At 47.7% G+C, this 16,123-nt stretch overlaps 1 protein-coding gene across 2 annotated transcripts in view; it reads left to right on the forward strand.

Annotated features, from left to right (window-relative positions):
• The first annotated feature begins 781 nt into the window (after positions 1–781).
• The window catches only part of UBE4B (ubiquitination factor E4B), a 94,074-nt gene continuing 78,732 nt past the window's right edge, over positions 782–16,123 (forward strand). For both annotated transcript variants that reach the window (XM_028160996.2, XM_008151753.3), the window contains exon 1: positions 782–1,400. In XM_028160996.2, the coding sequence (XP_028016797.2) occupies positions 1,377–1,400 (24 nt within the window). In that variant the 5' untranslated portion in view covers positions 782–1,376. The remainder of the gene's footprint in view (positions 1,401–16,123) is intronic.

A 16,123-nucleotide genomic window follows, 5' to 3' on the forward strand; every position in this document is an offset into this window, starting at 1 on the left:
TGGCTGCAAACTGCTATTTAACTTAGTTTCCCTATTCCGCTCGCATCACGCATTTATACTACCGTCACTTTGGAACACACTTGGAAAGAACCCAAATCAGAAACTCTCTCTCTGCAGCAATCCAAATGGGAGGTTTTGTGTCCGCGTTCCCCTCCGAATGGGCTTTCGTTGCAGACCTGGAAGGGTGGACATGCGTTTTCGGAACGAGCGCAGTCCGGGCGGCAGAGAAAGCTCGCCCCACCGAAGGAGATGCTGTCCGTTTCCTTTACCTGCTCTTCGGAGGCGTCGCGGAGGCGGGAGGCATGTGGGCGCCGCTGAAAGGCGAGCGCCTGGCAACAACGGAGTCCCCTCCGGACCCACCTTCCCCACGTCGGTGCGGACGCCACGCCTCGCGGCCTCCGCCTGCGCCCGCCAGCGCGGCCCTCGCGGGAGCCTACCTGCACCCGGCGCGCCGCGCCGTCCCCCCCCCGCGCGTCGCCATGGCACCGCGCCGCCCCGCGCCCCGCCCGGCCGGCCCCCCTCCCCCGCCCACGGCCCCGCGGGGGAGGGGGTGTGCGGAGGCGGGAGCAGGCGCAGGCGAGAGGAAATCGGCGGCGCGACGCCCGCGCCTCATTGGCTGCCTCGCCGTGGGGCCAGAAGCCCCGCCTCCCTGGCGGGGTCACGTGATCCCTTTCAAAGATGGCCGCCCTGTTGTTTTGATGAATAATACTTGGTGGGGCGAGGGGGTAAGAGTAGGGGTGGAGGGGTAGGGGGATTGACTCTTTCCGCCGGAGCACCGCGAGCCCCGTCCTCCTCCTCCCGCTGCCCGGCTCCGGCGTGGAGGCGGGGCGTGGCCGGCCTGCTTTGGGAGGGGAGGGGCTTCCCCCTCCACTGCTGGCGCTGCCTGCGCGGCTCTGGGGTCGCCCACCCTCGGGGTGTCCACTGTGCAGTCGAGCAGTTCCCCCCGAGGATAAAGGGCAGGGAGGAGAGCAGGATCTGGAGGAAGCGCAGCTGCCACGCTGCCACCACCGCGAAGACACGCCAGGCTTGGGGCACGCGGCGAGGTGGAGACCGAGCTCCCCAGCCTGGGCAGCCTGGGCAGCAGAGGGTAGGCAGGGGCGCCTGGAGGTAACCCTGTGGCGGCAGCAGTGGCGGCCCGAGGAGGCTGCTCGGGGTCCCAGCCGCTGGAGGAGTCTCCGGGGCGATCGGAGTGACCGCCGCCAAGGCAGTTCAGTGCCTCGTGTGTTCTTATTTGTTCACCTCTGACTATGCAATTCTGAAACCTCCCCCATCCGGGGGACCAGACAGCCCGACAGACACCTTCCTCGCTCCTCCCGCCCTGATCTCCAAACACAGAGGATCTCTCCCGAACGCCTTTCACCATTAAGAGGAAAGCGATGGAGGAGCTGAGCGCGGATGAGGTGAGGAGGTTGGGGGACACCTGGGGAGATTAGTTGGCAACTCTTGGGCGCTTTGGGAAAGGGATGATAATGCGCCAGAGGTGAGGGAACGGAGATGACATTTTCCAAGAATGAAGCGAGTCCCCGAGAGGGTCTCCGGTGGTATTCTCCTGCATCCCTTGCCTTCTTCCTTCATTCTGGACTCCATTTGCTTCTTTTCGAATCTTCTTTTCGGGCCTGCATGTCGAGGCGTTTTTAATTCTTTTCTTCGGGGTATTGAAGCAACAAGGGCTAGATGTACATCAAGTTAATGTGTGTGCGCCCGCGCGTGCGCTCGCGCCTTACTGCAGAGATTTAAAGAATAATTTGGGGTGAAATCAGAGTGTGTGTGTGCATTTATAAGGGAAGTGTTTGAAAAACCCAAGTATGTATGGCTATTTCATTGTGTAAGTTGATGAAGCACACGTTTGTGGTTGGAGGTGGCCTGCAGACAGATTATTTGATATTTTAAAAAATATGTATATTCTCCATAGTTAGTGAATTCCAGTTAAATTCTAGTGATGTAACAGGCCACTTATGACTCCTGGCACACTTCTCTTTAATTCAGCCTTTTTCTAGTTTTTGTCGCTTTCAAACTTGGTTTTGCTGTAGCAGACGCGGAACAACAAGCAACTGGAAGCAGATGGCTTTGTACACTGCCCCTGTTATGATTCTGAAGGGAGTCTTACAGATTTCTTTCTTGATGTTTTAGAGGTTATTTCACACGATTGTCATAAAAACAGTGGCAGTTAGGGTACAAGGAATTTTCATGTGATTCTACTGACTTCTCCCTTTTCACAAATTGGGAGCTCCCCTCCCAGGACCCCTGCTGGCCTCACTCTCTTCAATCTACCTCATTTCGTCCACTGGTTCATACAAAACTTCCCTAGAGTATTGTGAAAGTAGCCACCCATCACGTTGGTTGTACTATAAAACTTCTATGCTTCAGTTTTAGCTACAGAGTGTCACTGTACAGGGTGGAGCGAAAGGAGGTTTACAGTTTTGAGTACAGAAAACACACAGTTTATTTCTGTGTTGTTATTTGTTAAATATTGTCTTATTTTCCATAAGAACAACTGTGAGCCTACTCTTGCTCCACCCTGTATTTACTTTGTAACTACAATTCTCTAGGGATGGGGCATGCAAGTGGTGGGTTAAGGGTCAGGTAGGAAAGGAAGCAAATAATTTTGTTGATCTGGATACGTTTTTGCAAAGTCAGGATTGCCCATTCTGTGTTACTGACTCTCCGGTCTCAAATACATCAGGAACGTGATCTTAAATTAGAAAGCTGTTGAACAGTTTCTTTTATTCAGGCAGGAACTATGAGTTACCCTTAGAGGCACTTTGTTTTATGTAGTTCTTAAGAGTCCTCCTCCTTTTTTTTTTCTTTACTATTAATTCTGATGGTAGTTTCTGTGAAGACAAAGAATCTGTGTTTTTTGATAGTCCTTTACTTTTTTTTCCCTTGACATTCTCTAAATTGTCCCTGGCTTAGAAGTTTTTACATACTTGAGTTTTCACCAAGCAGTTTTTTCAAACCAATAAAGCATACAGACCAGTTAAAGATTCTGTATATTTGAACTGTGGCTCTTCACTTTATCCAGTCCTTGAGGAAGGTCTAACTTTTTTGTGACCATATAAGGACAAATGTAATGGTAGTGGAGGAGAGAGAAAAACATCTATCAAGATCAACAGAATATTAAAATCATGCGAACATCTTAATTCACGAATATAAGATCAATATAAAATTATGTTCAACAAATTAGTTGGCCTGAACACAAAGGGGTAGTTAAATACCTGGTAATTTTACTCTCAGCAGAACCTAGAACAATTTTTTTTTGAAAAAAATATTCTTAAGGTGTGTGTTCCCCCCCCCCCCTCCTTAAATCCATTTCCTTTAATTCTAGGATTAGGTGAGCAGTTGTCAACAGAGATATTTCCAAAGCTTTTACCTTTGCATTATGACTCTATTGGTGGGAACTTCTGTCGCAGACAGGGTAGGTGACATTCATTTAGTAGTTAGAAAATAATACACTTATGGGCTGAGACCGGTTTGTCTCAGTGGATAGAGCATCAGCCTGTGGACTGAAAGGTCCCAGGTTTGATTCCGGTCAAGGGCATGTACCTTGGTTGTGGGCACATCCCCAGTGGGGGGTGTGCAGGAGGCAGCTGATCGATGTTTCTAACTCTCTTTCTCTCCCTTCCTCTCTATAAAAAATCAATTAAATATATTTAAAAAAAATAATACACTTACGTTACTAAAAATTCAAACATACATCTCAGGGTGAAATCAAGCAAGACAGTGATCTTTCAATCTAAAATAGGGAGTCAGGCAAGGCAGAGTTTCATCTTTTTATAACAAAATGAAAATGCATGAGGATATCATCCATGAAAAATAGAGGCTGCTCTAACCAGACTGGTAGCTCTAGAAGATTTTACATCCTGGCACTTTTTGGTCTCTCATAGATCACCTTGCGTTCTTGTACTTTTCTTCTCTTGTGCTTTAATGCCCAGTGTTCAGAATCCCCAAAAACCCCCCAGGAAGGAGCCAAGACCCGCTGTAACTGCAAGAGAACCTTTATTCGTGCTAGCACGAGCTCTCATCTCCAGCGCTCACCGGGGACCAAGAGAGCTTATCTCGCCAACACCAAGGCTTTAAGGGGGTCTCAAGCAGTGGGCAGGGAGAGTGTTTATGATTGGTCAGGGGTAGGGTGAGGGGTCCAGTTACACAAAGGCACACTGGGCAGCTTGCTTAAGGTGGACTGAGTCCACCTCTCTACATTCCTACTGGCAGGTTCACGCAACTGTCACATTCCCGCAGCTTTCTAAGAAAAAGGAGCCATACACATAGTTACACAGGGTGGAGGGCACAGCACACCCTGCGCTGTCCTGCTCTGCCCTTTCATTCCCCCCTTGTCTTGGGACACCCGGCTCAATCATGAGACGGTTTGTATTTTTACTTTGTCTTTTTCTTCTGGTTAAGGCCTTTAGTACTACAGTCCCCAACAGTACTGTCCACAGTGAATTCCAGTTCTTCTCCTGCAGGTGTTGAGTTTCCTCCTGGCCTGCGTGGAGCCCAGGCTAGGGATCTCACGGGTGAGGCCGCTGGTTGCCAGGATCTAGGCCGTTTCCTGGTGCAGGAGCTGGGAGTGGTGTAGCCAGGTCTGGACGCCGTCTACTTCAACAGCCGTGGGCGTGCTCAGGATAACAGTGTAGCATCCCTTCCAGGTTGGGGTGAGTCCTTGGGCAGTGAACTTCTTTACCTATACCGAGTCCTTGGGCTGGAAGGGTTGTACAGGAACAAGCTTATGGGTGGCTTTCTGGGTATACTGCACAGCCTGTAAGGACTTGAGTAAGGGAATGGTTATGAATTCCAGCTTTCAGTTTCTTCCTGTCCCTGTTGAGAGGAAGCGGCAGGGGGAGGTCTATCATATATGATCTCTAAAAGGGGGAAACCCCTACCGGTAGGGGGTACACCTGGCCCATAAGAGGGTGAAGGGTAGGAGGTTGGTCCAGTTTTCACCGGTTTCTAGGGTAAATTCAGTTAAATTCTCTTTTTTAGTCTCGCGCATGACTGTCCTAAGGCTTGAGCTATATTTTGAGATATCTTGGCTACAAAAGGCGGGGCTGTTATCTGATCCTATGACTACTGGCAGCCTGAATCTAGGTATAATCTCCTGGAGTAATCTCTTGACAATTATAGAGGCAGTTTCTGTCCTAGTGGGGTATGCTTCAACCCAACCCGAGAAGGTGTCTATGAGAGCTAGCAGATACTTATACCCTGACGCTAGTGGCTTAATCTCTGTGAAATCTACCTCCCATGCTCTCCTGGGGAATTTCCGTGGGGCCCGAATTCTCAGGGGGACCCTCTTACCTTGCTTAGCATTTACCTGTGCACAGTCATTACTTCTAGTGACTATGCTTTTAATTATTTTATCTAAGAGTACCTGCCTTGTAGAACTTCAGAAGTCTTGGTGACGCCAAGTGGGTAGCCTGGTATAACTGGGTAACTAATGTCCAACCTATAGCCTCTGGGACCAACAGTCTGTCATCTGGTAGGGTACACCAGCCATCCGGTTCTTTAATGGCTTGCTTCTGTTCTGCCAATTCCTCCTCTTGTTTGGTGTAGGAGGGGGTCTGCATAGGTCCAGGTACGGCAGGGTTACTAAAACTTGTAAAGGCCCCACTGGTTTTTGGGCGGCTTCCTTGGCAGTTTGGTCTGCGGCTCTATTTCCTCTGGCTTCAATTGTCTTCCCTTTCTGATGTCCTTTGCAGTGCACTATTGCAACTGCCCTTGAGAGCCAGATGACCTTTAATGTGGCTAAAATGTTTTCCTTATTTTTAATTTCCTTTTTTACTGCAGTTGGTAACCCTCTTTTCTGGTGGATGGCACTGTGTTCCTATTGGAGGGCCTGGATTAAGGCCAAAAGCTCGACCTTTTGTGCTATGGTTCCCCTATTTAGGGACTGCGCCCAAATGGTGCGGTTCAGGGTGACTACTGCTGCCCCTGCACATCGGATGCCATCCTGAACATAACTGCTCCCAACCGTGAACAGTACCTTGTCTGGTGATGATAGTGGGGCATCTTTCAGGTCTGGACGAGCCGTTTGTACTGCGTCTGTTACCTCTGTGCAGTCATGAATGGGTTCCTCTGGCTCATCATCTGGAAGCTCTGGAAGCAGGCTGGCAGGGTTGATGGCCAGTGTCTTATGGAACCGGATGCAGGGCTGGTCCAGGAGAAGAGCTTGGCACTGGGTGATCCTGGTGTTTGACATCTATCTCTCCAGGGTACCTCGAAGGAGGGCCTCCACACCATGCGGTATTATTAGGGCTAGTTCCTGGCCCAGAGTTTGCTTATCTGCCTTCTTTACCAGCGATGCTGTGGTGGCTACTGCCCAGAGGCACGCTGGCCACCCTGCTTCCACGGGGTCTAGTCTCTTAGACAGACAGGCTACAGGTCTCTTCCAGGGACCTAGAGTCTGAGTGAGAACCCCTTTGGCAATGCCTCTTACCTCACTCACGTGGAGGTGGAAGGGCTTCGTGAGGTCTGGCAAGGCTAGGGCAGGTGCTGAGATGAGAGCTTTCTTTAGCTCCTCAAAGGCCCATTGTTCTACTTCTGTCTAGTTCAGTGGCTGCGTTCCCCCAGTACTTGAGTCTAGAGGTTTAGCAATCCCTATGAGCCCCGGTATCCATAGGTTGTAGTATCCAACTGCCCCCAATAATTCCCGCTTCATCCCCCGCAAAGGATATGATGGCAGTCCAAATAGTTTCTGTAGGAGGTCACATCTACATAGGGGGTACGGGCATTCTGGCATGACCAGAAATGAATGAGTTACCGTGTTCTTTCCGAGGTCCATAGTCCTTTTTGATGTCTAAGGAAAACAGGCAATTTGTCCGGTGGCTTCCTGGACTGCTGTCTTCTTAGAGGTTACGGGTCCCATAGGCCCTGTCAAGACTGAATAGGCTGTTTCAGTGTCCACCAGGAAACTAACAGGTTTGCCCCCCACTTGTAAGGTTACCCTGGAGGCTTAATAGAAAGGAACCCCGGTCCTGTCAGTCCTTTTCTTCTAAGTTAAAGACCCTTGGAGTCTGAGTCTCCCCTTTCTGCTTCTCTAGCTAACCTGCCAGGACATTTTCTCTTCCTGTGCCTCTGCTTCTTACAATAGGCATACTAATTCCTTCCTATTTGCTGCTGGCTTTTTCTTCTTTCTAATATTTCTCTGTTCTTCTTCTTACTATATATAAACTTTTACAAATTTTATAATTTTAAATTGGTCTTTAAACTTTCTTCTATGTCTTAAAAAAATGCATAACTATGCCTCAAATCTTTTATTACTTTAAAATATTTAGAAAAGGCAGAGGGAGAAGGGAGCAGGCTCAGCCGCTTGAATTTCAAACTGTTATATTTTTCCTATAGATAAGAATATCAGATTCTGATAAGCCTGGAATGGGGAATTTCTAGCTGCCGCCTTTAAGCCCCCTAACAGAACACGGTGAAAAGTGTCCAAGGAGTCGCCGAGGGTTCTTGGGTCTCATTGGGGCGGAGGGGGTCACAAGGGAATTTCCCTCCTTGTTGCTGCCTCTAGCCACTTAAAACAATCCCTGGAGGGGAGGGACACCGGGTGGGCGGAGGCAGGGAGCGCGGCGCGGGTCCCACCGAGGCGTTTTCATCTGGCAGTCCACTCTCTGTTCCCACTGGGAAAAGCGCTTGCCTCCTGCTAACGAAGGTGGCATGGGGGAACCGGTGACCCCTACACTGTAATCAGACTCCCTGACCTTTCTGAAAAGCCACTCTGCTTGAGTGTGTTTCTATTAAAAATTACTGATTTCAAAATTATAACTTAAGAGTTGCCACACACACACAAGGACCAAGTGGCCTACAAAATATTTTCCTTTTCTTTGAAAGGTTTTATAATGTACATTAATCACATCAAACTTAATGGCCAATTGAGACAAACAGTTCTGATACTGTTCCTCCACACCACTGATTAAGACTGGGTGGTGGCAGGTGTCAGAAATAAGATTCATTTAGGTTTTGAGCTTGCTGGGCAGACTTGGTGACTTTGCCAGCTCCAGCTTCCTTCTTATAGTTAATTTTAGAATGTGGTCCCTGCTTTAAATCTCTTTGGACTATAATTGTTATAACTTTATATCTTTAAATTAATAAATATAGACAGAAATGTTGTTAGGCAGGCCGATTCCCCCTCTGACAGAGAGAAAACACCCCTGGGAAAAAAGAATCCCAGTGGCCACTCGGGGGGGTTGCTACCTGTCAGAGCACTCAGCCTTAAACAAATTAAATGTTTCTTATTTCCTTTTATAGACTTCTATATATGAACAAATAATTATAACCAGGCAGACAACAAAATATCAAACAAACATCTGTCCTTATATCATTTCAGTAAATAAGTATTCTTATATTCTTGGGATCTAAGCAGATAACAGGAACACTGCTTCTAAGTCCCCTGATGGGGGCCTCCCTTTCCTATCGTCGCTTTTTCTGGCTTCTGCCATAGGCCAGTGGGCGGGACCAGTGTGTTGAAGGAAAAATCATCCTGCAGTCCGGCTTGGGGAGGGACAGGTTACACATGGAGCGTTATTTCAGGAGAGGCAAAACCTTGATAAAAGTTCCGTAATTCAATCACACAGTCAAAGGTTAAACTGGAAGGGAAGAACCACTCAATGTCCTCTAAGAGGATTTTAACAAACTGATAACAAACTGACAAAACCTTGACAAATCAAAATTCAATAAATAATATATACATATAGGGCCCAAGACAAAAAGACAAAACAAACAGTCCTGATACCAACATGACAAAACACAAAACAAACACCTGTTGAGAGGGAGAGCCTCCAGCCCCTTCCGGGGGGTCCCTCTCTCCTCTCGCAGGAGAAGATTTCTTGTGAGCTTAAAGCCTGGATGGCCTCCTGAAAGAAAAGATTTTTAATCCAGTTACAGATGCTATTAGAATCAGGATGAGAGAGGAAGGGAAAGTCCAGGTTATGTCCTCTCTGAGGATCCTAATAACTGAAAACAGTAAGTTAAACAAACGGTTAACGGGGTCTATAAAGAGTTAATAGTAACTTCAGCCTTAGTTCCACGTTGGACTATGATGTCACAGGCCTGTAAATCTTTCTGCCCTGTGAAGTTGTTAGCTGGGAGTCTCCAAGCACCAAAAGAGATAAGGAAGCTGTAAATAAAAGTTCCTTTGTTCTTTGAAATGTTATAAATGGATACTTTTAAATCAACCTTAGAACTTTAAAATTCAATTTAATACAGTAAATTCACAAATCAGAGCAAACTGAAACCTTCATTTATACAAACAGAGGAATTTTTATCATCTAAGTGGGCTTATTCCCTCTCTGACGGAGAACAAAGGACTGAGAAAAAGGTGTCTCAGCAGCTGCAGGTCCGCCCTATCTTTAAATAAATTAAACAGCAGAAAGAGATAACAAATATTTTCACATTTATATTTATATACCAAACAGTCCGAGTTTTTGACTCCTACTAGATATTTACCAGAGTTTAAACAGACACCTGATTAATTTGCCTGAGGAAGCTCTATGGCCTTGGGGGGGGGGGGGGGGGAGATTAAGCTCCCCTTTCCACTCACTTGGAGTGGACTGAGTCTGTCCCATAATGTCCGTCAAGAGAGTCCACAAAACAAAACAAAAACAAATCAACACACACAAACAGAGGATCCTTAAGAAAAGCCTTCCAACGCGAGTCCGTTGGAGCAGAACCAGAAGCGTGGACGACGGCCTCACGCCGACCGGTGGGAGCGACCCACCTCGTCCCAGAAACTGAGGGGCATACACATCCCTCCTGAAAGAGGATCGAGACGTCTCCCAATGCCTCTAGCCCGTGATCCTTCAGCAGCGCGTCCGCCTAGATCGCTTCGGGCACTGCCAGAAATTCAGATTTGAGCTCACACAAGAGACATAGGACAAACAGACACCTACCGTGGCCAGTCAGGTTCTCCGGGTTTGGGGGTCCCTCGGAGGGCTTGGGGATCCCGGACGCGCCCCCAAATGTAATGCCCAGTGTTCAGAATCCCCAAAAACCCCCCAGGAAGGAGCCAAGACCCGCTGTAACTGCAAGAGAACCTTTATTCGTGCTAGCACGAGCTCTCATCTCCAGCGCTCACCGGGGACCAAGAGAGCTTATCTCGCCAACACCAAGGCTTTAAGGGGGTCTCAAGCAGTGGGCAGGGAGAGTGTTTATGATTGGTCAGGGGTAGGGTGAGGGGTCCAGTTACACAAAGGCACACTGGGCAGCTTGCTTAAGGTGGACTGAGTCCACCTCTCTACATTCCTACTGGCAGGTTCACGCAACTGTCACATTCCCGCAGCTTTCTTAGTAGAGGACTTCCTTAACTTCATTGATGCTCCTTCTATGTATAGCACACGGCAGGGAATTCATTGCTCTGCAGAGCAGATCCATGACTCAGTTCATCCTGTTCATGAGCCTACATTCCAAAGGGTCATTATTTACATTATACTCATTCTGCGCCCTGCTCAGGTGTTGTTTTTCATATACCAAACTGGTGCTGTGAGTAGGGCAGGTATTTTAAACTGTTTTCAACTGTGGGGATGAGATTGCATTGAAATGATTCGCTTTTTCTTTTTCTTTTGTTAAATCTTTATGACCTGGTTCATCTTCAAGATGGCTGGCTGGGGTTTAGGGTGTGGTCAAGGTTCTAGAAGAGTGTTAAGTCTTCCCTCTCAAATGTAGAATATGGGACTGTTAATGTAAAAAACATTCAAACCCGTAAAGAATTTTTGTGAGTTTATTTGAGCCAAACTGTCAACAATTGCTGGGAAGCAGAATCTCAATAGATTGGGATAATGCTCCGGAGAATGGCGTGTGTTTTTTTTGTTTTTGTTTTTGTTTTTTTTTTTTACCTAATTTTATACTTTTCAATCAAAGGAGGAGACATAGGTGGGTTACAGGAAATCTATTGGTGATAGATTAGGGAGGTGGGAGAAGGCAAATCGGGTAAACCTCTGGGATTGAATAAAAAGAAAAATGATAGACACATTACTTAGGTGGGTACAGGACAATTAATAGTCAACAGTTAACATGATAACAATAACAAGGGAGGAATTTATGGTTTCTGTCCTGGCACCCAAGATCATTTGGGTGTACCCTGAGGGGTCCAGAAAAAAAGTGAAATTACCCGTTCCCTTGACATTTCAATGGTATGTTATTATAGATGCAAAAAGACAGTAAGCTCAGTCAAGGTAAAAATTGACCTTGTCAGGGAAGATACCGGCCTAGGAGTTGACTACCCACCATAACTGCCCTTAGTTAAAGTTTAATTTCAGACCATCCTTTGTGGTCACCCTAGGTCCTGGAGTTTGCAAGACCGCCATGCAGGCCTTCCCTGAGCTTGTCAGGGTAGCATGTGGCCCCTTTCGTCCACAGGACCTTGAACTTTTAGTCACGCTGTCTAAGTGGAACAGGACTGACATTTAAAAAATATATATTTTTTTATTGATTTCAGAGAGGAAGGGAGAGGGGAGAGAGAGAGAAACAATGATGTGAGAGAATCATTGATCGGCTGCCTCTTGCACTCCCCCTGCTAGGGGTGGAGTCCACAACCCAGGCATGTACCCTTGACTGAAATCGAACCCAGGACCCTTCAGTCCGCAGGTCGACGCTCTGTCCACTGAGCCAAACCAGCTAGGGTAAGGGACTGATATTTAAAAAAAACCCTCTATTGAAAGTATTACATTGACCCCCTTCTAGCCCACCCCAGGCCTCCACCACCCTATTGTTTGTGTCAGTGGGTTATGCATTCACACACACAAGTTCTTTGGTTGATCTCTTCCCATGCCTTCCTCTGAGATTCGATAGTCAGGGACCGACATTTATTAACAGCTGAGAGGCCTGCTCTGTGCCAGGCTCTTTGCCACCATTGTCTCATTTGATAAAGACTATAATCAGGGAGGTTCTTCACTTTCCCTTATTTTATAGGTGTGGCAACGGAGGGTTAGATTAAATAATTTGTCCATAGTGACCTGGCTTAGAAGTGATGGAGTTGGAGTTCAAACCCAGCGTTCCTAATCTAAAAGCTCTTTTTATTACATTTTACTGCTTAACAACTGGCAATAAAAACATCACAACGTCTATATAAACTAGAGGCCCGGTGCACGAAATTCGTACACGGGTAGGGTCCCTAGGCCTGGCCAGCGATCAGGGCCGATCTGTGCAGCGACCGGCAGGGCCCCCACTGGCACCTGCCTTGGCTGGCCTGGCGCCGCCTGCTTGTCGGTCGCCTCCCTCTCTGGGGTGACTGGCGGGACAATTGGGGGGCCCCCCGCTGGCACCTGCCTTGGCTGGTCTGGGGCCTGCGGGCTGGGGGCAGCTCCTGACTTGAGAGTGTCTGCCCCCTGGGGTTCAGTGCGTGTCATAGCGACCCGTCGTTCCACCGTTTGGTCGATTAGCATATTAGGCTTTTATTATAAAGGATATCCTAACATGCGTGATCTGCACAGTTTTTCTGTAGAATGCATGATACAATCCAATTTATAGTCTTTCTTGGTACTGACTTTCATCACGCCCCTCCAGAATTGTTCATTCAACAAACATTTTTTTAAAAGATGCTGTGGCCTGGCCAGCGTGGCTCAGTGGTTGAGCGTCACCCTCTGAGCTAGGAGGTCACGGTTTGATTCCCGGTCAGGGCACATGCCCAGGTTGTGGGCTTGATCCCCAGTGTAGGCATGCAGGAGGCAGCCGATCAGAGATTCTCTTTTATCATTGATGTTTCTATCTCTCTCTCCCTTCCTCACTGAAATCAATAAAAATATATATATTTTTTAAAAAAGATGCTGTGTATTCCCAGCAGTGTGTTAGGTAGGTTAGGAGAAAGACAGTCGTTTTTCTTAAATTATAATTTAACAAGTGGATGGGGAAGAGATGGAGGTAGGTAGGTAGGTAGGTAGGTAGGTAGGTAGGTAGACAGACAGACAGACATAGATAGATAGGAACCCCACAGTAGCAGGACCAGGTGCTCACTACTGTGGTGCTATGGACAAGACATCAGGGGACCCTGGTGGGCAGTGTTGGTGGAGGCTGACAAGAAAAAAGTGATGCTTCTGCTGAGCAGTAGTTGCCGGGGAAGGGCCCTTGGAACTGGCTGTGACACAGGATCAGGAAGAGCGAGCGGTGGTGGGACTGCAGGCAGGGTTTTGCCGGGGGGAGCCAGGTCTTGGAGGGTTTTCAGAAATGCTCAGGAGTTTCAACTTTGTCAGTAAGACTGTGGGCAGCCTTTGAGGGATCTTAAGGCTTGGCAAGGGGGTAGAAGGTGGATTGGTGGGAGGTGGCTGCAGGCTGGGAGGCTCTGTTGCTCTCGAGGAGTGAGGCGGTGGGGTCCAAAGTAAGGCACTGGCAGTGGGTATGGAGGAGGCACTCATCAGAAATATCCAGGATCTGAGTTAACCCACTTCGAATCATCAGTTTGATATGAAGGGGGTGGGGGTGGGGAAGGAGTAAAGAAGAATTGAGTTCTTGGTTTCTAGCTTGGAGAAGGATGGGTGGGCGGGAGTGGGGGGGACGGAGGAACCAGGAAATCCAGACAAGGAACAGATTTTGGAGATGCAGGTGAGTTCATTTAGACCAGGCGTCCTCAAACTACGGCCCGCGGGCCACATGCGGGTGTTTTTGCCGTTTTGTTTTTTTACTTCAAAATAAGATATGTGCACTGTGTATAGGAATTTGTCCATAGTTTTTTTTAAACTATAGTCCGGCTCTCCAACAGTCTGAGGGACAGTGAACTGACCTCTGTTTAAAAAGTTTGAGGACCCCTGGTTTAGACCTTTCAAAGATGAGCCAACATGGAGATTCCCCCCCTGGCCTTTCTACTCTAACATCTCCATCTTTTTTTTTCTTAATTTAATATGTTTTTACTGATTTTAGAGAGAGGAAGGGAGAGGGATAGAGGATAGAGAGATAGAAACATCTATCAGCTGCCTCCTGCACGCCTCCTACTGGGGATCAAGCCCACACCTGGGGCATGTGCCTTGACTGGTAATTGAACCCGGTGACCTCTTGGTTCATGGGTCAACACTCAACCACTGAGTACACTGGCCTGGCAAACATCTCCTTTTTTTTTTTTAAATCTCACCTGAGGATATGTTGAGAAAGAGAGAGAGAGAGAGAGCGAGAGATAAGAGAGAAATATCAATCAGTTGCCTCTAGTACGGAACCCGGCTGGGGATAGAACCCGAAACCTAGGTGTGGGCCCTGATTGGAAATCGAACCAGCAACCTTTCGGTGTGTGGGACGACACTCCACTCACTGAGCCACCTGGCCAGGGCAGACATCTCCATCTTTAAGACCTTTTCTTCCTTTGTGACAGACCTCAGAACTTCAGCTCGCTTTTCCCAGGTGGATGGTTGCTGCCACCACTTTATAACCAGGATTCCTCTTCAGTCCTGGTAGGAGTGTGGGATGCAGCTTCCCAGGCCCCTTCTCCTCTCCTTTTGTTCATTTTAGCCAAGAGACGGAGAATGATAGTGATATCAGCCTACATTTATTGAGCTCTTAATAAGTGCTAAGCACTTAACTTGCTCAGCAAGGCTGGTATTATTATCCCCATTTTAAAGATAAGAAGACTGAGGCTAATATAAATTAATAATTAATTGAAAGGCACATGACTAATAAGCAGTAGAACCTGGATGCTAACCCAAGAGTTCTTAATCCCTTTACTAAACTACCTGCAAAACAGAAATAACCTGAGCAAGTTTTACTGTTTATAGCAATTTTTGTTGTTAATCCTCACACAAGGATATTTTTCCATTGATTTTTAGAGAGGGTGGAAGGGAGGGGGAGAGACAGAGAGAGAGAGAGAAACCTCGATATGAGAAAGACCTATCAATTGGTTGCCTCCCGCATACACCCCGACCAGGGCCGGGGATTGAGCTGCAACTTAGGTATGTGCCCAAGTTGACTGGAATCGAACCCGGGACCCCTCAGTCTGAGGGCTGATGCTCTATCCACTGAGCCAGACCGGCTAGGGCAGCATTTATAGTGCCTTTTGAGATGGGCAGTGGAAGCCCTGGTTATTGCTAAGGGTGGGGCCCATCAAATACCCTCTGCTCTTGTGGGGGAAGAAGAGAGAAAGACGTCTGACCAGGGCCTGTGTCCTCAGGTCTTTGCTCTGTGGAGTGCAGTTTCTCTCAGGGTTCTTACAGTGAGTCCAGGTGGAGGCGTCTTCCTGCTCATTCGAGGGCATTTACTGTCTACTCGCTGCGGGTCAGACATCACCCGAGCCCTGCTTGCCTGGAGCTTCATTCCAGGCAGAGGACACATGAAAAACATCCTGTACACCTGCGCTGTCAGTTGGCGATCAGTACCACGAAGGAGGATAAAGTCGGCTACTCAGATGGAGAGCAGTGGGGCGTGCGGAGTGTGTGCAGTTTGGGGAGGTGGCTTTGGAATGGAAATTTAAGGTGCCAGAGAGCCATCTGGGGGGAAGAGTGTTCCCAGGAGCCGGAACAGCAGCGACCAGGGGTGCATCCTTGATCTGCTCCAGGAACAGCATGTGTGCTTGGAGGCCGAGGTGGTTGGAGCCTCCTTAGCAAGGGCACAGGGCAGGGGAGGAAGTTATTCATTATTTTGTAGCAAAATTTACTGAGTTCTTGTAACTAGGTTTCAGTCAGTTCTGAACCCCTCCCTCCTTTTTTTCACATTTCAGCATCTTTGAAATGGGGACGCTTCTCACAGTGGTGTAATCACCATTGGCCAGGTGGCAGTTGGGTCACAGGTGTCATTTCCTGTTTATGTGCGAACCTGGTTATACCTGTTCAGGTTATCGCCCCCTCAGCTGAGTGCTACCTGTGTTTCATTTTGTTGCCATTTTAAATACATTCAAACAAATTACCCTTGGATTAGCAATGAAAGCAAATGTTACTTTGTATGAGGAAAGGAATGGAAACTACTAGGGAGTCCACCTGATGTTAGTAAAGAACTACTACTGTTTGTTATTGGAGGAATGACTGCAATTTCATATCCTATTGCAAAGCAACAACCAAGTGCATTAGGGAGCTTTAGACAGGCAGACACCCACAAGTCTGTGAAGCTGTGCCACATTTTGCCATTGAACATGCAATTAGAAGGATTACCTTTCACACCCAGACCATCAGCTAAAGGTCAAAGACACTCCACATTCCTCAGAAAGAAATTTCAGCCCTAACCGGTT

This window comes from Eptesicus fuscus, chromosome 9, assembly GCF_027574615.1.
Source record: "Eptesicus fuscus isolate TK198812 chromosome 9, DD_ASM_mEF_20220401, whole genome shotgun sequence".
Classification (NCBI taxonomy): Eukaryota; Metazoa; Chordata; class Mammalia; order Chiroptera; family Vespertilionidae; genus Eptesicus; species Eptesicus fuscus.